This window comes from Amblyomma maculatum, chromosome 2 (assembly GCF_055883805.1).
Source record: "Amblyomma maculatum isolate TAMU_Amacu chromosome 2, ASM5588380v1, whole genome shotgun sequence".
In the NCBI taxonomy this organism is placed as follows: Eukaryota; Metazoa; Arthropoda; class Arachnida; order Ixodida; family Ixodidae; genus Amblyomma; species Amblyomma maculatum.
Window position 1 is genome coordinate 64,705,245 of NC_139345.1, and position 27,104 is coordinate 64,732,348.

A 27,104-nucleotide genomic window follows, 5' to 3' on the forward strand; every position below is an offset into this window, starting at 1 on the left:
AACCGCGCATTGGGTTCCGCAGTTAGCGGGCTCCTAACCACAGCGACGGGATTAAACTAACTTAGCGAGAATTAATCGTTTGAACAAAACGTTCACGATCAATCATTCGTCACTCACTCGGGCTTTACTTGTTAAGGAGAAAACCTTTCTAGGCTCATAGAACGAAACCTTGTGCGCGAGAGTTGGGAGCGAGATCTGTGCGTGAGATTTGTCATATTCCACCAGATTAATAATAATAATTGGTTCACAGGAAGGGAAAGGCGCAGTATCTGTCACACTTATGTCTGTGGACACCTGAACCGCGGTCGTAAGGAAAGGGAGAAAGGTGGGAGTGAAAGTGGGAAGAGAGAAAGAGGAGCCGTAGTGGAGGGCTACGGAGTAATTTTGACCACCTGGGGATCTTTAACGTGCGCTGACATCGCACAGATTCCACGAAGTTAGTCTTTGCCAAGCATTCCTGCCATCTGCAAATGCCACACTTGAAAGCGTGCGCCAAGGAACGCCAGGCGACAGGAACGATTGCGTACCGTCCAATTTCGCACTTGCTTGAGAAAGTGTGACAGATAGGGCGCCTTTCCTTTTCTGTGGACCAATTATATTTATATGTAGCACTGCCACGAACGCCGATAAGAGGCAAACGAATAGAGGCAAATGAGAGGAGAAGAAGGGTAGGCTTTCGCCATTCTGCTCTTAAGACACATCTAAGAGACCCCTCTATTATTTTTTTTTTTGTCATGAGATCGTGTAGGCACGTTGACAGCCCAACGAAGGCTTGGGGGTCAACAGTTCACTCGGAGAACGCAAGAACGTGTGCCTATAAACAGAAAGCATCTCAGCGGTGGAGTTAGCAAAACATAGACTAACCAGGGCCTTGGGGTTAAGAACAGCAATCGCTCTCGCGGGTGCGCTAAATTTAATGATGACACCGCATTCTTGAGATAACGGTGGTTCCTCTAACGGCAATCATATCAATATTAATAGAGATTGCTGCTTGGAGTGATGATTGTTCTAGACCACTCTGGCTGCTCGTAGCACAGCAAACAAGAGTGCGCTGCGAAGGCGTTGAATTAAAAAAAAAGGAAAGCCCAACATGACAGAATTTGGCTATTTATATAGCAGGACCAACATGGTAAAAAGAAGCCGTTTTATTCCAGGTACTGGTCCGTCGGCTCGGGTTTCTCTTGTATTTCGGGATTTACAGGTATTCCGTGTAGTATGACCCGCCCTTCAATTCCTGTTTTGATCGGAGACATCTGCTTCACGTAATCTACAAGAAGCTCGTACTCAACTGGACCTTGAAACAAAAAAAGAGACTTTCGTGACCCCTCATGGCAGACATAACACACTCGTAAAAGAAAAATACAAGGTGACGCAATGTTTCATGGACTGATTGCCTTGCCACAGTTCTTGAACACTGACGCGGTAAACGCGCATCTTTAGTTAACCAAGACGCGCACTGGAGAAAAATATTTCACTATACATTAGTTTGCCCATCACCCTGACTACAAGCTAGTAAATGCTTCATATTCGCGTTTTTTCAGGTAAACAAGTAATAGTACTGTCAGCATCTGGCACCAAACATATGAATTAGGTGTAACAGCAGCAGCATCAAAACAAGATTTTGTGCTGCTCAGCACGAGTATGTATTGCATATTTTGTAGGGGCATGCGAATATTGAAAATTTCGCATACGAGTCGAATATGTTTGTAATTTCATTTGTATTCGTATTCGAAAGTTTCCGAACACACCGAACATTTTTGTGTCCACCACATTTTCATCACACTAAGCTCTTCAACGCAATGCTTGACCGCAGCAACTATGCAGTGAAGCATCCTCAAAACGCGAATGGACCGTTATGTGAGCCTTCTCTTTTGAAAAAAAGGCCCTCCCGACAGCGTGCGCAAAGCGAAGCACTTCACAAAACTTGACGAAACTTGAGGCACTTATGTTTCATTTGCACTTATGTTTCATTTGAAATGCAAACAACTTCGTGTAAGTGCCATTAGATAAAATTATTGTGATTAAAACGGTTTTTGTCAGTTTTATCAGGTCCATTTCATAATTGGACCTTTCAGTTAATTCGGGCATCTTTTCTGGCCCCTAGAAGGCTGACATAATAAGAACTTGTTGTATTCAACAGCAGTAGGAGAGGTTCATCCGGTTTCATACAGGTCCTTCCTGTACAAAAAACTGGTATCTGGAATCCTTTAAAAAAATGCATACCGGATATTTCAGTAGGGTATATGCTCCTGTGCAATTCTAGTTTAGTTTTATTTGCAAATATCGCATGAATTTTGAAATAAACAGATTGAACAATGTTTGCTATTTTTAATTTTTCATATTTTTTACTGATCAGATATTCGATATCCGAAGGCATCTTTTTTTCCCATATTCGTATTCGATTCAAGAAAATTTGAATATTCGCACATCCCTAATATTTAGCTTTCAGTACGTACATTTGTGTGATGAGTGTGATACAGCAGCGAACATAAAGGAAGTAAGCACTATGTCGTGATGGTCACTTTCCCTGCAGAAATTTCAGCTTCTGCTCGTGGCTATGGGCCATCATGATATGAGTTAAATCAGATTTTGAGAATTTTCAACATGCGAAGACGAAATTTTTCTTCCCAGGTACTAATAGCACTGTCGCGGATCACACCTTAGATTTAAACGACATACTAAGGTAACCTAGGCACTGCCTTAAATATGCCGTGGTGGGGTGCTTGGTATTATGACGCATGCATTCGTACATTTTGTGTGTCTTCGTTCTCGGGCCTAGTATACAGATCTATGTTTTCCTATTCGACAAAAAAAAAAAAGAAACGAATAACTGCGGCGCCTCTACATCAGCTGTTGGAGTCTACACAGTGATTTTCATGACATTACTATTGTAACCACTGTGGATGAATGTCGTCTTTGTCTGTACGTATTTATCATAATCGTTCAGCTCGTCTGGAGAAGACGAAGTGTGAACGAACCGCTGCTGGTTGTTAGCTGCTGCACCGGCTTGTCTGTCAATAGAAATGTGAACATGCCGGTGCTTCTTCCCGTCTCACAAGTAATGGATGGCCAGCTTGTACAGCTGGCCTGATTTGTAAGTTACTGTTAAGTCGTACTCTTGAAGACAAGACGACCGGACAAGTTTTTCACAGATGATAACCAGCTCAGCATAAAGCGTGGTGGTCAGCGACGACCGTGAAGTGACGGCCGTACACAGAGCGAAATTTTTGAACAGCCCAGATGACGGCGAGACATTCTATCTCAGTAATAGCGTAGTTTTGTTCCGAGGACTAAGCGAACGGCTTGCGTAGGCAACAACGTTTTAGGTATAGCATTCTTGGCGTTTAAGGAGAACAGCACCAATGACATGCCCACTGGCGTCGGTGTGCAAAATAGTCGGAATTTTATCATCAAAATGGCAGAGGATGAGACCCGCAGTCAGAGCGCGCTTTATAGTTTCAAATGTTTTCTCACTATACTGAAAAACAAGGCTTTAGTATTATACCTGAAGGTCTGAATATTTTTTTTTTTGGAGTTTGCGTGGTTCCGGGCAAATAATATTTGCGGATGAACTTGAAGGATAAATGCGCCTGCACTGTTAAACAATTAAAGAGAGCAGGGTGCAGCTGCGAGAATTGTGCTCGACGATTATCACGCAGGACGCGGTCTTAAGCAATGAATAAAAAGTCCCTTCTCTGAATATATTTTCTTGAAGCGTGTCGGTATAACTCTTGTTTTAATACACAAGAACTTTGGCTTAACTGAAGCTCTATAAACAGGGAACCATGAAGGTTTGTTTAAAAAGAAGCTGCTGTTAAGAAACTTAGATTGCGATCTATCAACTTTATTTCTCCAGACTCTGACAGCAGACGATAACGATGTGAATATGGTGTCCGCATATTTCAGAGCTAAACTGCCACGAAAAACATCACGTCACCATAGTGAGGGGAACTGCTCAAAGGGAAGTAAACGTCAAGTGAGGGAACAACTACTCAGCAGTGCCGTCATGGTCACAACCATGCGGCCAGATGCCCGTATTTGAATGAAAAGTTTATTCGCTTTTTATCCGTGCAAGAAAGGTAAGATTAAGATGCCCTGTATTCGAAAAAGTGACATTGATCGGTTCATGTCTCTGTTATGGCTACTAACTATATCTGTGATGTAGTTTTGACTACAACAGCCTGATGAATCCAGCCGGAATAGGTAACGCTTCATGAGCAATACACATAAGAGGAAGCTGAAACGTGCTCGCGTTGAATCTCTCACCTCCCTCGCTGACATTGGAGCACTCGTCAAAGCCGTCTCCTCCCTTGGCCAAAAAGTTCGTCGTTGCAATGCTATACACGGCGTCATCCTTAACATCTTCGTACACCGGCACGTAACATTTGGTGCAGAGAATTTTGAGGAGGGTCAGCCGTTCATTGGGCGGTTTGGTCATATCAAACTCTACCCGCATCCCTGGGTGAAAGTGAGCAGTTCGATGAGATAAAGTTAGCGCCGCATATCGTGCCAACTCAACACGAATGTAGGAAAAATTATAGTTAGGTAATTTCTCTCCCACGTTTTTATTTATCACTTTTTTGATGTGTATTATTTGAACTTCATCTGTTATTGCTTCGTCATTGCCAACAGGCGTTATGTGCTGAGTCCGCTAGTGTGAGCGGAAAAAGAAATGTGACGCTCGAACACGGTTTAAAGAACTAGCAATTCACTGCATAAATTAACAAATAAGGCTGCATTCTGCATTATAGGAGTCTGTATGACGCGCTTAAATGACCTCGTGTCGTGACTCCAACAGGCTTTCATGCATACTTCGCGGCTTAATTTTTTTTGAGATGTGCATGAAGGGGCTGTAAAGATATTAGGACAACCTTATCAAAATGACACTGAACAGAAAAGTGAAGTGGGCTGCATCAACAGAATACTAGTTCCTGATCACAAAGAGACCACTCTTAAGGAAAACAAAGTTCTAGTAAGGCAGAAAAGAGTAAGAATAGAGATAGGTATCGCCGCCACAACCGAAACGGCCGTAGCTCGCAACTGCGAGTCACGTGATGCGCTATAAATCTCGGAGGCTGACTAATTTAATTACGCTGCATGTTAGAATCGATCAGTAGGTTTTGTCTCCAACATAATAACACGCTTTTATCACGTGGAGAAGACGGCGAAAAGGCGCCACAGGCGGCTTGTTTCTAAGTTTCGGTGGTGTTCCGGCATAGGCGTGCTTGCATAGTTTTGTTTTTGATGGGCAGCTGAAACGGCTAAGTGCTTTTCGGAAGATCCTGTTTCGCCGCTCAACTGCGCCGCTTCAGCCCACAAAAGCCATCGCACCACGATCTGTTGGGTTAAGGGGTTGAGGCCGCTGAAGCGCATGCCAACGGTCGTTGCGAGAACTTCGATCGTTGTAGGATTCAGAAACGGGATCCACGGCTGATGCAAGCGAAACTTTGTTGACGACGGCACGACGCAAAGGCCAACGGTAGCTTTCATGATTTCATTTCGACTGCTGCTAGCTCGCCACAGGCCAGCAATCACGGAGTCTGTATTACGTCATTTTATCCAACTACGTAGCTGGATTGAACTGTTTGAATTGAACCAGTAAAAAATAAAAAATAACTGCTCAACTTCTTATCGCAACACCTCATCAATAAATGCATCTTTTGCTGCCGGACAAGTGACAGCAATATCACGAAATATAGTACTATCGGGTTCGGCTAACATAAAAATTGTCTTTAGTGTCCCTTTAATGAATGCAAAAGCGGACAGGCATCTAGCAAGAAAAAAAAAAAGAGCATTACTGTAAACAGATTAGAGGGATACCGAAAAAAGTACATGGCCTCCTTCAAATCACCGCTTTATGCGTTTACTCCTGTTAAGACTCCATTTACAAGAAACCTCAATGAAGAGGACCTTTTTAACCAATTTATTATTACCAACAGGTTATGCTGGCTCTAGGAAGACTTGTTCCTCTCATTTGTCTAGAATTAACCTTGTCCCGCGTCAGCCGCCGGCCACCTGTCCAGTTCTGCTTACTGACCTTGTTTACCCAGCTAACTCAAGACGTCTGGTGAAACATGCCCAACCCCCGAATACGTGCTTTTTCCGTTCACCTTAAGAGGCTATAGGATTTCTCCGCATTAGTCTTTTGCTTCGACCTTATTTTTAGCCACACTTCTGCTAAACTCTTCCATGTGGCCTTCGGCTTCTTACGTTGCTCCTAACAACCTTCTCCCGATACACTCGGATGCTTTTAATGAAAATACAAGGTATTTTATTAGGCTCCAAGAATCGAATCCAACGGCAGTGTTATGAGGTGAGGCCGGAGTTGTAAATTAGTGCTAAAACCTTGAAGTACGCCTCCTATGATCGACCTCACAAGGCGGCTGCTTATCACACAAGAAGTGCTCGCGAATGCACTGCAACCCATCTTCATCTTACCCGTAACCTCACCCTTACGAACTAGGTCCACGGGGGTTACTGCTTTACCTGGGAATATGTACGCCCTACCACACCGGCTCCATATTTTCTGAGTCTTTTCCCATAGGACAATTTTGCCGTTTTGCCTTTAGCCAGTAATTGTCTCTGACACAAGAGCCAGCGAATGACGTTGCTTGTCGGCTGTCACGTGTTGCCGATTGACAAAGGGGCAGAAGAATAAATTTGGAGTACACGCGACTAGAAAATGCAATCCTAGTACAATATTGGCAGTCATACTCTTTCGCTCCCCCATTTCGCTCCCCCCCTTCGCTCCCCCATACCGTCATACCGCCGTTCTTCTGTGTTACTGCATATACTAACGCCCAATGAATGATTCAGTCTACTTCATGTAAGCGTTTTATGAGAACACGCAAAAAATGTTGTGCATGAAAGGTTTGGTTCATTTTATAGGGTTTAACGTCCCAAAGCGACTCAGGCTATCAGGGACTAGGTAGTGGAAAGCTTTAGAAATTCGACCATCCGGTATTCTTTAACGTGCACTGACACTGCACAGCACAGACGGGTGCCTTGCTTTTTGTCTCTGTATAAAAGCGAACCCTGCGGCCGCGATTTGTTCTCGCATCATTGGGTTCAGCGGTCGAGTGCCGTAACCACTGATCCACTGCACCAGGTCATTGTACAAGAAAGCGTCTATACGCTTCCACGCGTCCGTGAAATGCTGAAATTAAATCATTTGAGTTTTGTGAATAACCATCTGCCAGAAAATGTTTCACGCCGATTTAGAAAAATAAAAGAACACACAATCTCAACACCTTCTGAATTGCAGTGAGAATATAGTTGAGTTTGAATTTAAGGAAGAAAATGCATTTAAAACAGGTTAATGCGTTACAGATCAGAGGAATGAATTATTTTCGGTTGGTCGTGGCTCTCACCCGACACATGAAGGAAGCAACCCGCTGGTGACGATGCATTGTAGTTGGATACCGAAAATGCCATCATTCTTCTCAGACTCGTTCCATTCAATGTTGCAACAATGATGTTCTGCCCGAAAGGTAAGCTTGTCAAAATGTCCCCCATGGTGACGCTGTCTGTAAAATAAAGGCAGAAATAATTGACGACAAAAGATAACTAAATTAAAAGCCAATGATTAAGAAAATAGTGCAGAGCAGCTGAAATGGTAGTGCGTGGCTATCTTTGGAAAAGAGATAATTGCGGCCACTCTCATTGGAGGAATGCATAAGCATATCAGGCGTTGCTAGGCTGCGCCATGACGCTAATAAAGCAACCGCATCTTTCTCACGTCAGTGAGTTTGCACGTGAGGCAGACATTGTCATCGAAATGTGACCTCCCTGACCCTACTACCCCTCTCCCTCGAATAGGCGTTAGTGCTAACTCCGTTTGATTAATTAAAGGGCTACTCATTCACTCACGTCATATACTCGTTATGTATTTTTCGACAACCTTTCGCCCTTATGTACGCTTTAATTATACTTCGTGTGATTAATTATCACCGTTTACACAATTTCTGATCACTTTAACTCACTTATTCGACTCTTTCATGTCCAAACACGTCCATTTCCAGTATTATGACGTCGCACATTGACATCACATCCGATGTCGACATAACTACGTCATTATTCCGACGCCCTCATAGGTCACGTGGCCGGAAGTGAGGTACCGCTGGAACGAAAGTGAGGTACCGTGTGATCCCTTTAGGCGTTGACATTACCCCGTTTGGCTATTTCGATGTCTAGCTGACTTAATTGGATCTAATTAATCACTAATGACCTTACGTGCACCAAATTTTTCCCTGGCGACATTTTTTCATCCACTATCGACTACAACCACTCACTTTTCCTATCTCCCCTCACTTCGACGCAGTACTGCCAACAAAGTTCTGGTGACAAAGTCCTCAAACATAGCCATTTATTGCTTACGGATGAATAAAACGAACACTGCAGGAACAAGAGCAGAACCAATTGTAGAGCTGTTGAGGCGCAGCGTGTGTATGAGGTCTGTGAATTTAAATTGGGTGCACGCAAATACCGAATATTTTATGCCCAGAATTGCGCGATTTCCTGAAAACGGCGCAGTTGAGTGAAATAACTGCTTCCTTAAACTTATTTAGTTTGTCCTTTCACGTACCGGTCAGGAATTCTGAGCGTATTGAAAGCATTTTGCGCTGCGAAAATAGAAGTCGAATATTTATGAAATTCGCGGTGGTGGAGTTGCAGGTCAAGCTGGACTTCCGCTTTGTGTGCATTTGTTTCGAAAGTTGTCACCTGAAACTAGATTCCTCGTTGTTAAGGAGAAAGTAGACAAGCTGTGATGTTGCCTAACTGGCAGTAAACGTCGAAAGAGGATGGGACACTGACCAACTCCTTCTGATGCAAATATAGTCTGATTTTGTGGACCTCGACTATTTAGTTACATATATTGTTTCTGGAAACCATGCATTTTGATGAAAAAGAACTTAACCCACTTATCGCATTCAGTAAAAATTGATTTTTGGTTCTGGCAATGTTGACGTTTGGTCAGCAGCCAAACGTGCATAAATGAGCGACAAAATTGGACCTGAAACCAATCCGCCAGTCTATTAAAACTATTGAGGATCTTACCGAAAGGGACGGGTTGCCAACGTCTGGAACTGAATGGTGGTGTCACGGTGTCTCTAGAATCGGCGCGAAAATTAGATGCGGATGCATTCATTTTGCTTGCCAAATTGGCCAGTAACAGCGACGTCGATGGGCTTTTGTGCATCCTGATTTGTTAATCTCCAATTGCGGTTGAAAGGTTCTGTTTGCGGCGAGACTGCGATACTTTCAGTGCCGTTTAAGGAGGGTCAAGCTGAGAAACGGGATGGAGAAAAAGTGAAATCAAGAGGGAAAAAAAATTCGGTGCTTATAGGCTTTATTGCTTAAAATATTTATTTACAGCATTATTTCCGAATAGTCAGCTTCCAAGCATCACACGTGACTCCATTCTCCCCCTCCCTCCATCCCTCCCTCCCTCCCTGGGTCCCGATTTCCTTAGGGTAAATGCTGGTAACCAAAACATAGTAACCAAAACATAGTGCTGGCTGTGTCACTCACGTGTCCTCGGGATGGGCGCGCGCAGGCTCCCTCCGTTCACGACGGCCGCGTTCACGTTCGACCAGACTCCATCAGAGCGCGGCTTTTTGTTGGCATAGTAATTGAAGTAGGCGTCGGCCACCACATTTCCCAGGTTGCATTCACGCAGGCGACACACGTCCCTGGCGTGCTCCAGAGACACCCGCGAGCTGCCTACGCGTAGACGCATAGCGTCGTACACCGTCTCACGGTGCGGCTCTATCACGCGCAGCATGTGTGGATCTGGGAAACGATAAAAAATATCCGATTGACCTTGTGGGATCACAATGTGGTGTATCAAGTAAACGTGAGCTGATAAACTGATGTACGCCGTCACCAAACTTAGAAGCACTGTTACTGAGCGCTGAGATTGAAATGAAGAATTGTTGATGTTTTTTTTGAGTTGGAAGGCAATGCTCAGGACTGAAAAGCATATCGATTCATGTTAACATTAATGCTCTTAGAGAGCTAGAGGCTAGCTTTTCTTGCTTCTGTCACAACCTTATTTCTTCGTAACGCAGACTTGCTCTTTCTGGTGCAGTTGCGCCTTTAACAACTGCTCCGACTAATATTTTTTGAGCCGGTTGCTACAGGTCACGACGGTGTTTGTGAACGTCCGTCCACAGTGCTTTACGGTTCATGGTGATAGGAGAATAAGCACGTTGATATCAATGGAAGGTGCACGCTCTGACGAATGGTTTTGTATAAGTGGCGAATTGATCGGATGTTCTAGGGTGATGTAGTTGTAGATAGAGAGTACAGTGGATATTATCCATTCCTCGTGATATGAACCTGGCGCTCCCTGCACGCACCGCTTGTTCCACGTTCAGGTGGTGTGCGGGCAGTCGAGGCGCAGTACCGCGCTGGCGGCATTGCTAACACAGCTGTGGAGTCAGATTCTTCGCCGTGCAGGCGGGGCACCATTCCATATCGAGGTATGCTATGCGTAGGCAGGGCAATTTTTGGATCACAGAGGGCCGGGCGGCGAAAGTCGGATACTGCTGATAGTTGTGCTTGTGGGAGGATGCTTGTCTGTAGTAGTTTCCACTGTAAAGTTTTTAACTGCATACAAACTTGTATCTTAAAAATTACGTCTAAATGTCTGTGCTGGTGGATTTTATAGCAATACGCACAACATGAAAGAACGTGACAGTGAATGATGATTGGAGGATTAATATGTTCAATAATTCGTTTTCTTTTTCAACGTATGATTTAAACGGGAAATATACTGCGACATTAAAGGCAGTCATTATCGAAGGTGATCTCCGTTCTTTAATTTGCTTAATCGGCAATGTGGTTTGAAATATCGAACGCCAACAATGAGAATTTGAAATCTTGCTGAGGTGGCTTTCCAGAATTGCGCATTCAGAAAATAATGTCGATGGTATTCTGTATGTATGAAATAAAGATATTGTTGGTGTATCCTATGATGTGTAAAAAGTTAAAGACAGTTTTGCCGTCATCATCGCACATAACGAATCATTAGAAAATTTTGCAATTCCTGACAGCTGCCTCAGCGAGTTTAAAATGTGTATTTATGAAATTCTATATTTCGAGCCACACTGCCGATTAAAAGAACTTAAAAATGGTGCCAGCCTTTGATGTCGATGGCCTTCAATTTCGCAGTGTAGCATTGCTCTGAAAATAAAAAGTAGAAATCTTTATTAACTAATTTTATGTAACTAACCATCAAGCTATCTCACGTACACTATGTTTGCCTTGCTCTTAAACGCTACAGCACAGACCGCAGTGGCTTATCTCACGCAGGCTTTAAAATAAAACTTTGTAAACGGTAAAAAAATAAAATGGTCTCCGAAAACTTGCCAATTTATGAAACGGCGTCAAGACAAGCTGCACAGAGAAGTGAATCGAGCAGGGTAAGCACGTAAAAGCAACCTAATAATGATAAGACTGTATAATCGAATGACATAACTTAATATTCATAGCTGCCACCCGATAGCAGCCAATAGATATAAAACGCATCATACTAGAAATGAGCGGGAACCGGAATGTAAAATGTCGATCACACAATAGTTTGCCAATGTCTGCGGTAATTTCGTTAAAAGTTTCAACGATACGTTGGAGTGTGATTTGTACGAGTTGTCTACATTTTACGTGAGTCGCATAATTCTGTTGTGTGCAGATATATGAATAATTATCTGATATCGGCGTCATGACCTGCAGCGATTAAGCCGATCCGCTAGTTTTCAGCTCCTTTCTCCTCTATGCTCAAAATAAACAAATAAGTAAATTTGATTTCTGTACTTGAATCGTTGTTGTTTAGAATTATTGCATATTAAAGTTCAATGCACTTTGTACATAGTATTCTATCCGTGCATGATCCTTGTAGAAAGCATTTTAAAAGCACCAGCATATAGAACACTTTATTTCTAGGTGTTTTAGTAAACTGACGAGTGCATTACCATAATTGAAATATTTTTAGAAACTTTTATAATGTTTGCACCCAGTCTACAGTTTGAGAAAGGGTGGAAAACAAGATCATTGAGATTATTGGGTGAAAGCGTTTGCATCGTCTCTGAGAAGCAGCCTTCCCTGTCATCCACAAACAAGAGGGCTACGCATCGTATGACACCGCTGTACGATCATCGTGTGTGCAACTGGTCGTCCTTAAACATGCTCGTAAGGAGCTAGCGGGTTACGTGACACATCTTCCGCGTGACAAAAACAGCGACTAGGCTTGCGGCGTGCTTGACATTTAAGTGCACATAATTTTCAAAACAAACAAACAAACAAACAAACAAACAAACAAACAAACAAACAAACAAACAAACAAACAAACAAACAAACAAACAAACAAACAAACAAACAAACAAACAAACAAACAAACAAACAAACAAACAAACAAACAAACTGTTCCCGCCTCACATTCGTACGCGCTCGTACCTTCTGCGATCGATGAATTAATCAGGATTGGATTTCCCGACCAGGACTTCACCTTCCCGTCGTCATCGAAGGTGACCCTGAGGAATCCGAGGAATTTTCCGAACCAGAAAGCTTGAGCGACGAGACCCATCGTACCGTCACCCCTGGTCAGTACCGTGGGGTACGGCCCCACAGGCTCGTTCTCGGGCGGGTGATCCTTCCCTATGAAGGCACGCATTGAAAGTTACCGGTTTGCCGGCGCCGGCTGACCAACGATACGCGATGGCAACCTTGAAATACTGGCCAATTCAGCCTCCATGGCACATGCAATGACTGAGTGAGTGTTGTAAAGGTGCTAGGGGAGCATGGGTAGAAATTAATATGTAATAAGGTCAGTGAAACTAAACTGCGGTCTTCCACTGTCTTCTAGCACACCTCAACGAAAAAAAAAAAAGAAATAAATAGAAGAATCTAAAGTTAATGGCGAAAAAACAAAAACAGGCATCTTGCATTACTGTAGAGCAGTGATAAGCTACAATGGTCGTCTGGACTATAACAATAGAATGTTGACTTTTTTAAGAAACGGGCTGCGAAAGGAAAAAAAAAAAAAGACATTCATGAAACAAAATTACTGTTGTAGGCCAGAGCTTGTATTTAGAGTTTGCGTCGTTTCCAGAAGCGTCGTTATCTCCCTGACTTCGAGTCATCCGATTGGTGGAAACGCCGGAACCGGAAGTGGCTACCACTTACGGTTCACAAAAACGAATTCGCGCCAGTTGGCACAAGAGTGCCCCCCCCCCCCCCCCCCTTCAAAAAACAAAAATCTCTCAATGGGGAGGAGTGCCCTGTGGTTAAAATCCGCGCTATAGGATGCGTATTTCTCGCTCTTGTTTAGGTTCAAACAAGTATTCCACCAGGTACTTTTGCACCACTGAAAATATTTATAGCCTGCTTTACCCATCAGTAAACCGATAAGCATGCCACTGCTGATGCAAATTCAGAAAATAAAAATATACAGCTGGCCCGTTCAGAAATCGGGTAGCATCATCAAAGGAAGATGAATGAACTTTGAGTTATGATTAAAAAATCTTTTATTTCTTAATTAGATGTACTCTGTTGGCATAAAACAAAGTGACATTGCCGTAAACAAAATTTGTTTGTTTAATTGAACCGCAGGGCATGCAGTACTGGTTTACATTTATGTCGATTAGGATGAGGGGTTAGGTTTGAGAGGGTGGGTTTGAGATCGGTGACAAAGTGACAAGCTCACACGTCAAATGCGATGACACGTACCGTTGTAGAGGAAGGTATTTGAATGGCCGCCGATGATCAAGCTCACATCAGTGATATTCCGGATTAATTCAATATCTTTCAAGTATCCCACGTGCGTTATTGCAATTATAATCTTCACGCCCATTTTCTTGAGCATCGTTGCTTCCCTTTGAATGGACTTCATGGCATCCAGAAACCCAACAGTCCCTGGGATGTGCAAACGAAAGGTTACTCGGGCTGTCTCCATCGCAAAAATATGGGGCTGCAAATGTTTTAAAACGGACTTTCAAAACCTTCTCGAACATTTTCTTTTTTTTTTCTTTTTTTTTTTTTGCCATTCTTACTTTTCAGGACATGACGGTGAGGGAATACATTCAGATCGGAGTATCTCGGAATTCATTTAAGAGGCCTAAATTTGACTTATAGGTGTCAAAAATCGCTAAATGCGCCCCAGTGAAATCCGGTTGGGAAGCATAGGCTCTAAACAACGATATATTTATCACACAACGTGCCTGGTGCACGACATTCCAATATGTGGTGGTTAAGTTCACGAATATAGGAAACAGCATATACTGGGTAACTGAGAAAGTAAAGGAAATTATAATAATCCCTCTATTCGTCATTCTATATTATGCGAAGATCCGATCTATAGTGCTGCGGAATCTCCACATATTTTAGCATGCACTTTTCGCTTCCTCGATCATCGAGGGACCCTGTAACGGCTCGGCAGTAGAGATCTCGAGCCAGCTCGTGAGCCGTCTCGTTGACGTGGGAGGCTTCGTTCGCCTAAGTCCAAATTATCTGAATTATCATATCCAACTTTTTCTGGCCTATGATTCTGGTCGCTGAGGGCGAGATCCTTCTCTTGATAAAATTTTGTATGGTATTTGTGCTGTCACTGATGACAAACTTCGCTGCCGTTCCGAAGCAAGCTAACGCGATCGCAATTTCTTCGTCTACTTCTATGCTCAGCCCGCGCAAAGTGTCAGCTGTCACGGGATTTCCCCGGCTGTTAACGACCGAGCTGTTTGGCAGCTCTCGTGCAGTCGCCAGCGAACCTGACCCGTTCGCGAAGTCATGCGATCAAAACGCAGTCACGACTTTATTTCTTTCAATATGAGACGGACTGCAAAAACTGACTTACAGACAAGGGCTTTCGCCCTATCGGAAGCCTTAGTTCTGTCGCTAAAAAACAAACAAACAATGAGCCACGGAAATGAATTTGTGGCAGCAAGGCATTAATGTTCGATCTCTATATTTTATCGCTCTTATTGGTTTCTGGGAAAATAATGCTAAGTAGTGCCTTTTCAATCATGCCATTTTGGACTCTTGAGAAATGGTGAAAGCGTTTTCAAATTTATCAACTGTCCGAGGACATTTGTATCTTTTGGAAGGAAGGGGGGGGGGGGGGGACAAGTTCAAATTCAAGAAAAGGCCCGTACGCTCCCTCAGGAATGCGGGCGCACTATATTACGAACGCTTACCCGCGTTCGTACACATTACCGCAGCGGTAGCGCCATCTGTATGCAGCTTCCGCAGGTGTCTGTCTCTGTTTCAGACTCCTACGTTTGAAGGCGCCACTATGGGCCTGTCCCCGCGAATACTCAAAATAGGAGGCTCATATGGCAAAGTTAGAAACCTAGTAGCAATATTTTCTGAAATGCAAGCGAAAAAAAAGAAACGTTGCCCTGGTCTGCTGAATCCTTGTAAGATATTCGTGATGACAGACGATGTGCATCGCATTATATTCGATCAGGTATATATATAAAAAAAAAAAAAAAAAAAAAAAGCTTAGGTTTATCTCCTTTTAAACCGTTAAGACGTGCGAAAGCACTGTTTGATATGGTTAGGCGTGGTTTTCCTTAGTGCTTTAGCATTGCGCGACTGGCACAGAGTTCGGCGAAATGTTAAAAGTCTTTAGTTGGCTTGCTTTTTGGGAAAGGCAAACTAGCCGCAAGCTTGACTAGCAGCTTGACTATCAGCTTGGCTAGTAGATGCTAAATTGAAGGTGAAATGGTACGGTACCGCCTTCAACACAGCATAAGAGCGGTTGTGTCGCCATTTTGATAAGAAGTCACGTTATATTGTTGTGGCCATTCATAAAGTTAATAAATGCAAATTGTTTAATAAACAAAGGAAATGTGCAGGATATCCCACCAGCCTGAGCCTGGCCATAAGGGAAAGGAAGAAGGTGGAAGTGAAAGAAGAAAGAGACAAAGAGGAACCAAAGTGGAAAGCGTCAGAAAATTTCCAGCCACCTGAGGGTGTTTAACGTGCACTGAGATAGCGCAGCACACAGACTCCTTTGCGTTTCGTCTCCATCGAAACGCAGCCACCGGGTTTCGAACCCGGGTACTCCGACACAGTAGCCAAGCTTCCTAGTCACTGAGATTCTGCGGCGGACCACTTCCTTTCAGCACGTCCTGCTCATGTCATTCAAGAGACAAGTTATAACTTCCGACTTAAAACGTTATTTTCAGCCTATCCAGACGAGTGAACAGGTCTTCTAAAGTGCACACAACAGTTTGCGAAAGTGTGATTGAGTCTAACAATGACATTATTTGGTATAACTCTCTTTTGTTCAGTTGGGCGTTGTAATTAAAACGCTTTTGCAGTAATATCTGCCGGGTCACCATTTTCATCAAAATGGTGCGTGAATTTAATTTCTAAGTAAACCTTAGAAATGCAATAATATCTTTTAAAAGCTCGCCTTCAGAAATAATAAGGGTGGAAAAGAACAAAGGCGGTGGAAAATGTAATACAAATAATTTAAGTAGCCTTTTTCGTGCTCTTAGATATGTCGGTCAAGATTCAATTCTTTTCTCGCTACTAACGCTGTGACACAGTCAGTCTATCAGTGCGTTCCTGAACAGAGGTAACGGTACTGCAGATAAGCAGGTCCACAAATGTGCAATCTTATGGGCAAGTTCTCAATAGCCCTGATCAACTGTTTGGTTCATGTTATGGCTTGTTGCTGAATATAGATACTTAAAAACCAAGATAACCGAAGTGCGCATCAGCGACAGTTGCTGTTTTTAGGTGTCAGTGGGCAAGTCCCGTTGGGATGGCGCAGTGGTTACGGCGCTCGACTGCTGTGCACAAGGGTGCTGGATCGAATCCTGGCCTCGGTGGCCGCTTTTCGATGGCGGCGAAAAGCAAGACATCCGTGTGGTGCTGTACCAAGACAGTGTACTAGTGCCCTCAAAATAAAACGGAGCACGGACCTGAGCAAAAAGTTATCTCCTTCGTCCGGGCTGCCTGATGAGGCGAACACCAAGAGTGGCAAGCTGAACGTCCGGATGTCCCACCCAAGCTATACACATGCCTGTGCATCCGCTTGCAGAACGCGCCGCGAAACGAAATTTTCTTCGTTCGTGTGCTCCGTTTTATTTTGGGGGCACTAGTTAAAGAACCCCAGGTGGTCGAAATGTCTACATACATACGTACGTATACGTACCGTCTTTGCCAAAAGTAACCAGGCTGCATGTTTTGCTTCTCGCTTGTATTTTGAAGCCGACGTTGAATTCCAGAGGATCACAAATTGTTAATAAGTGAGGACAGGAGCTCAACTTTACTTTTCACATATTTCCAGCTTTATAAGTGATACGAATTCTCTGCAACTCGTCCGAGAAGCGAAACCCACAATCTGGTTACTTTTGGCAAAGACGGTACATAAATACATACATCTCAAATTATTTCCCTCTATATATCTCAAGGACGCTAATATAGCCGCTCTAAAATGTAGTAATAATAAATAATAATTGGTTCACAGGAAAGGAAAAGGGCAGTATCTGTCACATTTGTTCTCTGGACGCCTGAACCGCCCCGTAAGGGAAGGGAGGAAGGTGGGAGAGAAAGCAGAAAGACAGAGAGCAGTGTCGTAGTGGAGGGTTCAGGAGTAATTTTGACCACCTGGGGATCTTTAACTTGCATTGACGTTGCACAGAACACGGACGCCGCTTCATTTCGCCTCCATCGAAACGCCGCCGCCGGCAGTCTTAATCGAGCTCCGGCGCAGTAGTCGGGCGTCCTACCACTGCACCACCGCGGCGGGGAAATCTCGCGAATTTCGCACCAGGGAAATTGTCGCTTTGGAACGTTAAACCCCACAAACCACAGGTGTCAGTAAGTGGTTCATTTTCTTTGATAGCAGGTGTAATATAACGTTGAACACGTACTGTGGGGCAGAGGGAAAGAAAAACTGCGGGACCCAAGTGCTGCATGGACTCTGGAAAGAAGGCATCGCGGAGGGGCGCCAGGAGGATGAGATAGTTACCATTAGCACAACAACCGCCGTGAGTAGCCAGTCCATTATGTTGCATAGTCACTATTCTCTGGTCATTTTTGAATGTTTTTACTTTGAGGTCTTCTCACCTGGGTTCGAAAGAAACCTGGTGTCCTCTGTGACAGCGCCGATGATTCCGACCGTCGTGCCTTGCAGCTTTGTGATAACCGACTTTGGCAGCTTGACGTGACGCAGATTGCTCGAGTGAGTGAAGTCAGTGTTGCAGCTGATGATCTTCATGTGGGATCGAGAGATTTTCTCGAGAAATGGAGCCAGTCCAGAAGGTCCATTGTCAAACTCGTGGTTCCCAAGGCACTGCAGACGGGACACGAGAACGCTAGAATTCAGGATATATTAAGGCTTCGAGCTCGCCCAAGTGCACGGTAAAGGCTTCCTTGCAGAAGGTTTCGCATAGTGGTAGTAACAATAAAGCATGGAAATTTAACACGGTGTCAGCTAAAACGAAAAGCTAAAGCGTTGGACACCTCGCAGAAAGGACACGACGAATTTCAATGACTTGTTGACGAAGGTTAAGGTGTTAAAGTACCCTTTAAGGTTAAGAAAGATGTGCCTGCAGGAGATGATCACGCATATTAATCTTCATGCTCTGCATTTTTTCTGATAGATCTAAAGATTTGTTTCTAATTGCTTGTATATTCGACACAGGCTGCTGGAGATGTAATGCTAAACTGTGAGTAAGTTTGTGCGCATAATTTTTTGCTATATAACGCGATGATGGAGCAGTGCCTCAATGCCTGATAAGTTCTGAATAATGTCTTGCCAAAAGTCAAAGTGGAAATGCATTTTACCGCGACCCCACTGCGGCCCCCATTTAACAGAGAACCCGACGGAGCTGGCGTGTTGAGAAAATTTGGATTCGTTGAAATGCTGGGTGGGAGCGGTGGAACTTCATCATCATCATCATCATCAGCCTGATTATACCCACTGCAGGGCGAAGGCCTCTCCCATATTTCTCCACTTAACCCGGTTCTGTGCTAGCTGCATCCACTTGACCCCTGCGAACTTCTTAATCTCATCCGCCCACCTAACTTTCTGCCTCCCCCTGCTACGCTTTCCTTCCCTTGGAATCCAGTTTGTTACCCTCAGCGACCATCGGTTATCCTTTCTTCGCACTACATGTCCTGCCCATGTCCATTTCTTCTTCTTAATTTCCACTAGAATGTCATTAACTTGAGTTATTTCTCTGACCCACTCTGCACGCTTTCTATCTCTTAATGTTACCCCTACCATTTTTCGTTCCATAGCCCTCTGGGTTGTCCTCAACTTAAGTAGAACTCTCTTGGTTAGCCTCCACGTTTCAGCCCCATAGGTGAGTACAGGCAAGATGCAACTGTTGTACACTTTCCTCTTGAGCGATACCGGTAAGCTGCTAGTCATAATCTGCGAGTGCTTGCCAAATGCGCTCCATCCCAATCTTATTCTTCTTGATATTTCCTTTTCATGGTCTGGATCTGCGGTTACTACCTGTCCTAAGTAGACATATTCGCCTACTATTTCCAGTATTTCGCTACCTAATGTAAACTGCTGTTCCTTCCCGAGGCTGTTGAACATTACCTTAGTCTTCTGCATATTGATTTTCAAGCCTACCATTCTACTTTTTCTGTCTAGGTCATCAATCATTATTTGCAGTTCATCCCCCGAGTTGCTTAGCAAGGCAATGTCATCAGCAAATCGCAGATTACTGAGGTATTCTCCATCTACCCTTATCCCTAACTGCTCCCATTCCAAGTCTCTAAATACTTCCTCTAAACAAGCTGTGAATAGTACTGGGGAGATTGTGTCTCCTTGCCTAACACCTTTCTTTATGGGAATTTTATTGCTTTCTTTATGTAGAACTATGGTTGCTGTGCAGCCACTATATATATCTTCCAGCACTTTCACGTACGGCTCGTCTACCCCCTGATTTCGCAATGCCTGCATCACCGCCGAGGTTTCAACTGAGTCAAATGCTTTTTCGTAATCAATGAATGCTATGTATAAGGGCTGGTTATATTCCGAGCATTTTTCTATCACCTGATTGATGGTATGGATATGATCGATAGTAGAGTACCATTTCCGAAACCCTGCTTGATCCTTTGCTTGATTGCAGTCTAAGGTTGTCCTGATTCTATTGGCGATTACCTTAGTAAATACCTTATACGTAACAGACAGTAAGCTGATTGGTCTGTAATTTTTAAGGTCCTTAGAGTCCCCTTTCTTGTGAATGAGGATAATGTTTGCATTCTTCCATGCTTCCGGTACCGTCGATGACACCAGGCACTGCGTATACAGGGTGGCCAGTTTTTCTAGCACGATATCCCCCCCGTCCTTCAGCAAATCTGTAGTTATCTGATCCTCTCCAGCTGACTTTGGAACTTAAAGGTGGAACTTAAAGGTAAACAAATTGCGTTGAAAAGAAAATAGATGGTAGGCAAGTTGGAAATCAAATCCTGCACCTTTGGCATTGGATCCAGTGTTAGGTACGCTACCCTAAGCCAAGCGGGCCCGTTCGTAAGACTTCGTTAAGACAGGGTTTTATAGTTATGTTACGCGGACTTTTGCGTGATGCGGGAGCTTACGACTGTATAATAATAAGTATGCGAGAGATTAGAGAGGTACTAATTAAGAAAATAATAATTAAGTGGGTAGCAAAGTGCATGCCCGGAGCACGTTAGTGTGCGAAAGCGAGAGTCACTAAAAGAATACTAATGCTGTTGTGCCATACTCTTAAATGCGAAGCTTAAGTGTCCTCTCAAATATTTTTTTAATAACGCACGCCATTATATAAGTCTCACTTTCTTGCGCAGGCAAGTATGGATCAAAGGATAAACTGGAAGTCTCGAGGACCAATTATCGGTCATGAACAGGACACAATGCTCCAGCGATTGTGAGTTCATTGTTTGATGAGCGACTTACGCTTCGGCGAGCGAGAATCGTAATAATTGCTTATGCTTCGTAGCTTGGAGCATGCGAGAAGTAAAATTACGGGTTTGGCCCGTGAGCGAATATATGGGAACTGTTTCAAAGGCCCACTATGTTCTGCGCATTCACGCTGACGACCCGAATGTTCGTAAGTGCTACGTGTGAGATAATCTTTCGCACGAATTAAAACTTATTACAGTGTAGTGTCGCTTGTTGTGAAAATAAGAAACCTAAGCTCTCAAGGACTCACGCATTGCTAATAGGACTCTGCATCAAGTTAAAACAAATCTGTTATTTTAAATCGGCGTGGTTTAAGTTTGCCCCGCCGGGGTGGCGCAGTGGTAAGACGCCCGACTACTGTGCCGGAGTTCCCGGGTTCGAACCCGACCTCGGCGGCTGCGTTTCGATGGAGGCGAAACGAAGTGGCGTCCGTGTGCTGTGCGATGTCAGCGCACGTTAAAGATCCCCAGGTGGTCGAAATTACTTCGTAGCCCTCCACTACGGCTCCCCTTTCTCACTTTCCACTTTCACTCCCACCTTCCTCCCTTCCCTTACGGCGCGGTTCAGGTGTCCACAGAGCAAGTGTGACAGATACTGCGCCTTTCTCTTCCTGTGAACCAACCAAACAACCAACCATTTAAGTTTCTTGGCATGCGGGTAGAAATGAAGATTGGGACCAATCCTTTGCTATTAACCGCATCTCAAGTGAGAAAGAGTCTGAGAATAATAACTGTAAAAATAAATAATATTGGATAGGGGTGGAGCGGAGTTATAAACCTGATTGTGCTGCTCTCGGAACTATGGAGTAAGTAGGAAAAAAAAAAAGAGAAAACAGGAACCTTACAAGTGCGTAGTTAGTTTTATACTTGTGACAAAATTTTTGTCATTTTCTCGGCGACTGCACGTGACAGTCATCAACAGTTAAGACCGGATTGGGGGGGGGGGGGGGGGGAGGTTGAAAGAAAATGATCTCTTGTGAATTTGAAATATTGTCGTGTGTTGCAGCTGCGAAAAACAACGAGTCCCGAATGTGCCGACAACGAAAGGGGTGACGTACCGCATAGTCGTATCCCATTGCTGTCATGACTTCCGACACCAGTGTTGCTTTGAGCACAGTGTACCAGGCTGTACCTTGAAAAAAATCCCCCGCGTTTACGAATATGGCGTCAGGATACATTTTCTTGATCTCTTTTACCTGAAAGCACAAAATCAATCCTTTTAGGAACATAGGGGCTAATGCACAAAAAAGCGATACGTTCGCAGTGATTCTGGGCGAGCCAATGAACAGTTGCTAGCGCCAATCGGATGCTGGTATTGCCCTCTAGAAATCAATTTTCTGCTAAAGTTTGTCTATGACAGAGCCACAGGTTAGAACGTTAAATGTTTTTAGTACCCATATTAGCTAATTCAGTAGAACGTAACCCGCTTAATCTGGCGAAGCTGACAGTGTTCTGAAACATTTTGAAATATTTTTTCCAGATAGCATAAAGCAGAAAAACGCTTTTGCCATATAATGTTCTAGAATAGAATTCAGGCTGGCTTTGCTTATTCCGCATCATTTGAAGGGAACCGCTTCCCAGTGCCTTAAACCGCTCCACCACGGAGGCTTATACCATGCTTTGGGTTAATTCTCTTTGCTTCATCTCCTCCTCCCCCTCCCGCACCTCAATGTTATAGGCTTCAATAAGTAGGGAGGAGATGCGCATACAGTGCTAAAGGGTTTACCTCTATTATGCGGTAGTGTTATAGCGTACAAACGCGAACTTGGCGTGGATTTCTTGACAAATAATACAGCAACATAAAACATAGATATATGCCATTAACGAGGTGGTGGCAGTTATCGCAATTAGACTTAATGAAAGAAGATACCCAATGTAGTATACACCTATGCGCCGAAATTCAGTTATAATGACTTGCTCTTCCGTGATAAGACATTATCACGGAAGAGCAAGAAGAAGGGGACAGTGGCGCGGGCAGGAGCGCTCGCGCTAGGCTGTCTGCTGTAATTATTAATAATCTAATTTCCATCACTCGTGTTCTGTCTTCACCGACTTACCGTCACTTAATAATAGAATCGATGACGAGTAAATAAAAAAAACAGCAACAACAATGCAGATGGCCCTTAATTATATATTACTTGTTGACAATGCGATAACATTAGAAGCTGCCGATGCCTTTACATTGTGCTTTGTGTCATTCTTTCAGGGCGTCGTTTGCGGACTCGTATACATGTCTGCCTGCGTACAAGGAGGCATATATTCGGGTAGTATAGCTGGTGGGAATACGTCCCTCTGGAGGTGTCCAGATGTGGCGACAGGGACGCACTGAGAGATGTAGTAATGGTACTTTCTGTCTGGTGACCATGTGACCGATGTCGCATTTCTTTCTTGATAAGGATTTTGAAGTTATGCCTCTAAAGCACAGAAGACTGTACTGATGCCATGGTGCCAACGCACGCAAGAAGCAACCGTGAGGCCCAACGGTGGGTGACCAAGGCATACACGTTCGAAGAGTGGCAGATGGGAGCTATTAGAAGAACTCGGAGTACTGAATCGCTTAAGGACCTTTACTACTTAATTTAACAAACGCGATAACTGACTAAAACGAATTACACCTAATGTTGTGCTCGCATGCTGCCATCTTGCAGGACTCAGAAGTTTCCAGTAGGGTGCGATCTAATCACCATATGATGGTCAGATCTTCAGTTCACCCAGACATACACAGATAAAGGAGGAAACTAGCGAATGAGTGGCCTATCAAAGAGTGAATGAGAAGTGCTAAAACACAGATATTTAAACTTTTGTTGCAGAACAGTTAGTAGTCTAACCGACAACGACCTTAGCAGTAATAGCTGTAGGATACATCATTCAGGTAAAAAAAAAACTTAATAAACCGCAGCTGTGGCTTCGCGCATGGGCTCTTGCTTCGGCTGCGGGAGGTTGTGGGTTCCATTTCCACTGCCACCGGTCTACCCAACCGGTGAAGCTAATGGGAACAGGGGTCCCCCGGCCAAGTGCCAGACTCTTGAGGGGCGCACCACATGAGAAAGGAAAGCCCATGCCTGAAATTCCCGTCGCCTGTGGGCAAGCAAAGACTCGCCAGTGGAAAACTAGCCCACATAATGGGCTGCTGCACTCGAGGCGGACTTATGGTTGTCCGAGCGCGAAGCGATTCACTAGCCCATCGGTGCAACGGTTTGGTCCATGGCCCCTTTCCCAAGCATTTGACCCCAAAATGCCGAGCACCAGGCCGGCGGAAAGCTTGTACCCTTGTGGTAGAGCATCCATCTTGCATTCGGGAAGTACAAGGTTCGATCCTTGGTACCGCCAGGCACTCACCGGTTTTCAACGAGTACAAGCTTTCCTCCGGCACGGTGCTCGGCTCTTTGGGGTGAAATGCTTGGGAAAGAGGTCACGGTCAAAAAGGGCCACATAATTGGCTTCTGCCTTACGAGGCGAACTTATGGTTGTCCGATGGCAGAACGAATGACTGGCCAATCGGCGCAACGTTTTAAGAAGTGTTACAGTTTGCCAAACAGCATCTCCCGGACTTACATGGAATCGCCAAGGCCGAGCCACTTCCCAGGAGCTAAGTCCCACAAATGGCGGAAACCCACGCCGGGGACCGCTCCTGTACCCATTTACGTTGGGCCATTGCCGAGCTGTCAAACAAACCTGGCAGCCCTGCCCCCGTGTGTGGAAGAGCTGTTAATTACTGCCACCGCTTTGGCCGCGTGTGCACGTGAGTCCAATCCACGTGCTCGCGCAGGCGGGGCCGCATTACCAGTGGTGCAATTCCATGACGTGCACCCCTGCCAGACGCCGTAGCGCCCCCGACTTCGGTAACTGTTTCTGAGCCGCGCTTCATGCGAAAGCCGGATTCTATAAATTTTTCTTCACCGTCTCGGCTTTGACGCTGGCCTTGTTGCTGGACCTAGGGCCTACCGCCTACGTGTACAGGAAGCGCGAGTGGAGGCTTCATCCCTCACTCATTAGGTCTCACGGCGGTACTAAGAACAGAAGCAAAGAGGGTGTTTGCACCAGTTCTGCTTTCACTTTGTCTTCATTCAGCCTGCGGAAACGCCCGTAGGCATGAGCGTTTCCCCGACGCCCCTGGTTGCCCTGAGGGGAGTGAAGACAGTTTGCAATAGCGCTTTCATGCATCCTCGCTGTCTGGGTTAGACAAGGTAGCCCTACCTATGATGACATAAGTCAGCGGCGATTCCCCTGCGACGTCCATCCATAGAGAAAGCCCTCCCTAGACTGCATGCACCGGCAGCTGAACCCACTCTTATTTTTCGCAACGTTGGAGCGATCACATCCAACTGAAGCGGCTTTCTTCCTTGGATGACAGGGAGTCGATGGCTTCCCAGCCTTATCTCTAATCCCGTTTCTTGATTAGGACATCATCGATAAAGTCTGCAGTCTTCAGTGGGCCTCTGTAAATTCCTCTGTATCGTCTCTTCCTGTGTATAAGGTTTGGTTTGTTCGGTAATTCTGACTCCGACCTTTACTCTGGCATGAATCGGCTAAAGCTGGGGGTCAAACGACCACCCCCTTCCGTCGCTACAGGTAGCTGACTTCCGGCTGAGCGTGCCACGCAAGTCCAGGGTATCTCCTTTGCGACTGGAAAAACACCCCCCGCTCCCACCTCCCCCCTCACACTCTAAGGGTGTCTGGGAGTGTGCGCCGCAACAGTGGCGCATCGTCAATAATTTATAATTATTAACGAGGGACAGAGGCACCCGGCGTGCCCTTCCACACGGCCACCGCTTCGCAGTTAGGCGCCTAACCCATGAATAGCCTACCGAACGGGCACGTATGGTTCTTCGCCCTGAGCACCAAGCCAGTCCAGGGAGGCTCCGATAGAAACTTGCTTCCATGTATATGCAATCCTTCTGCCTTATAGCTCGTTAGGTGGAATGAGGGGACGGCTGGTTGGTAGAACTTCTAAAGCTGGCTTTCGCAATGCGCTTTTTAGTTCACTTTTGTCCCCATTTTCTGTTGTTCTGCGGCTGCGCAAGCCTTTAGTGTGTGAGTGCCACTCGGGTCGGGTATTTGTGGAGTGTGGAGGCTGGTCGGTTGATGGAGCTCCGGTGGACTTCACTCGCCCAGGCTTCACATATTAGCCAATTGTATATATCGCAGCAAAATGCCAAAAACGTTTGAGGAACAACTTACCTTGGTTACTATCCTGGCGACGCCTCCAACGCACGCGTCCCGGTCTCCGGTGCACAGACCGCCGTGCTTGCTGCTTTCGTCAATGTGCGAGTGCACATCGTTCGTGTGCAACACCGTAAGAGTGAAGTCGGCGCAGACGCGGTGACTTAAGGGAAAAAACGCCAACAAGGCGCATAGGAAGAACCCGGCGAAGCGCATAGCTGACACACTACTGCGGTTGGAAGAGCTCCGATACGGCCGACATCAAGGTGTCGCGATTGTTCCTTTCCTTTTGCACGATGAACGGACGAAGGAGCTAGAGGCCGCCCACACGTATTCTTGAGGATTTTTGTCGCCGCTGGACATCAAATGAATTCAGGACGGAGAGGCAGATCGGCTTCCTTGCACGGCCATGGGCGCCGAATTTGCGATGAATTATAGTCCTTAGCCCAGAGCAGCGAGTGCACGGAAGATACCAAGAAACTTGCCAGTGTCTTCATGCCGGACAAATGAGGACTGAATTCCAACCGACGAACAAATTTTGTTTCGACGCCCGATGCATAGCCTGATTTTGTTTTCTTCTTCGTCTCAGCATGTGCTTCCGAGATTAGTGGGTTAAAAAAAATTGCGAGAATAGCAACCGAATCTTAAGAGGCCACAGCTAACATTTGGAATGAAAATTGGTTGCGCACTAAACTATATGCAACGTAACCACGACGCCGACCTCTGATGCACCACTCCTTCAGAGCACCGAAGCCGAACCCGGATGCCTCGAAACTGCCGCCACCCGTTGCCACTAACTGCTGACCTACAGATCTACGTCGATGGCACAGGTGTCACTGCTCTAGTCGACACTGGCACCGATTATTCAGTTCTGATTGGACAGTTCGCAGCAGCTATCAGAAAGGTCACAACAGCATGGGATGGCAAGCAAATACGCACCGGTAGATGATATTTAATTATGCCCACGGGAGTGTGCACGTCGATGATTATTGTACAAGGGCAAAACTTTCTGGCGACGTTCATCGTGTTGG

At 45.0% G+C, this 27,104-nt stretch overlaps 1 protein-coding gene across 1 annotated transcript; it reads right to left on the reverse strand.

The window, feature by feature from the left end:
• Positions 1 to 1,145: 1,145 nt before the first annotated feature.
• LOC146198834 (snake venom 5'-nucleotidase-like) lies at positions 1,146 to 26,289 on the reverse strand. The gene is made up of 9 exons (XM_084591985.1): positions 26,092 to 26,289; positions 21,969 to 22,106; positions 18,079 to 18,304; positions 13,726 to 13,911; positions 12,454 to 12,654; positions 9,532 to 9,792; positions 7,371 to 7,526; positions 4,267 to 4,458; positions 1,146 to 1,294 (listed from the first exon to the last, which is right to left on the reverse strand). Exons 1-9 carry the CDS (start codon positions 26,287 to 26,289, stop codon positions 1,146 to 1,148), a joined length of 1,707 nt encoding a protein of 568 aa, XP_084448111.1.
• Between the last annotated feature and the right edge of the window lie 815 nt (positions 26,290 to 27,104).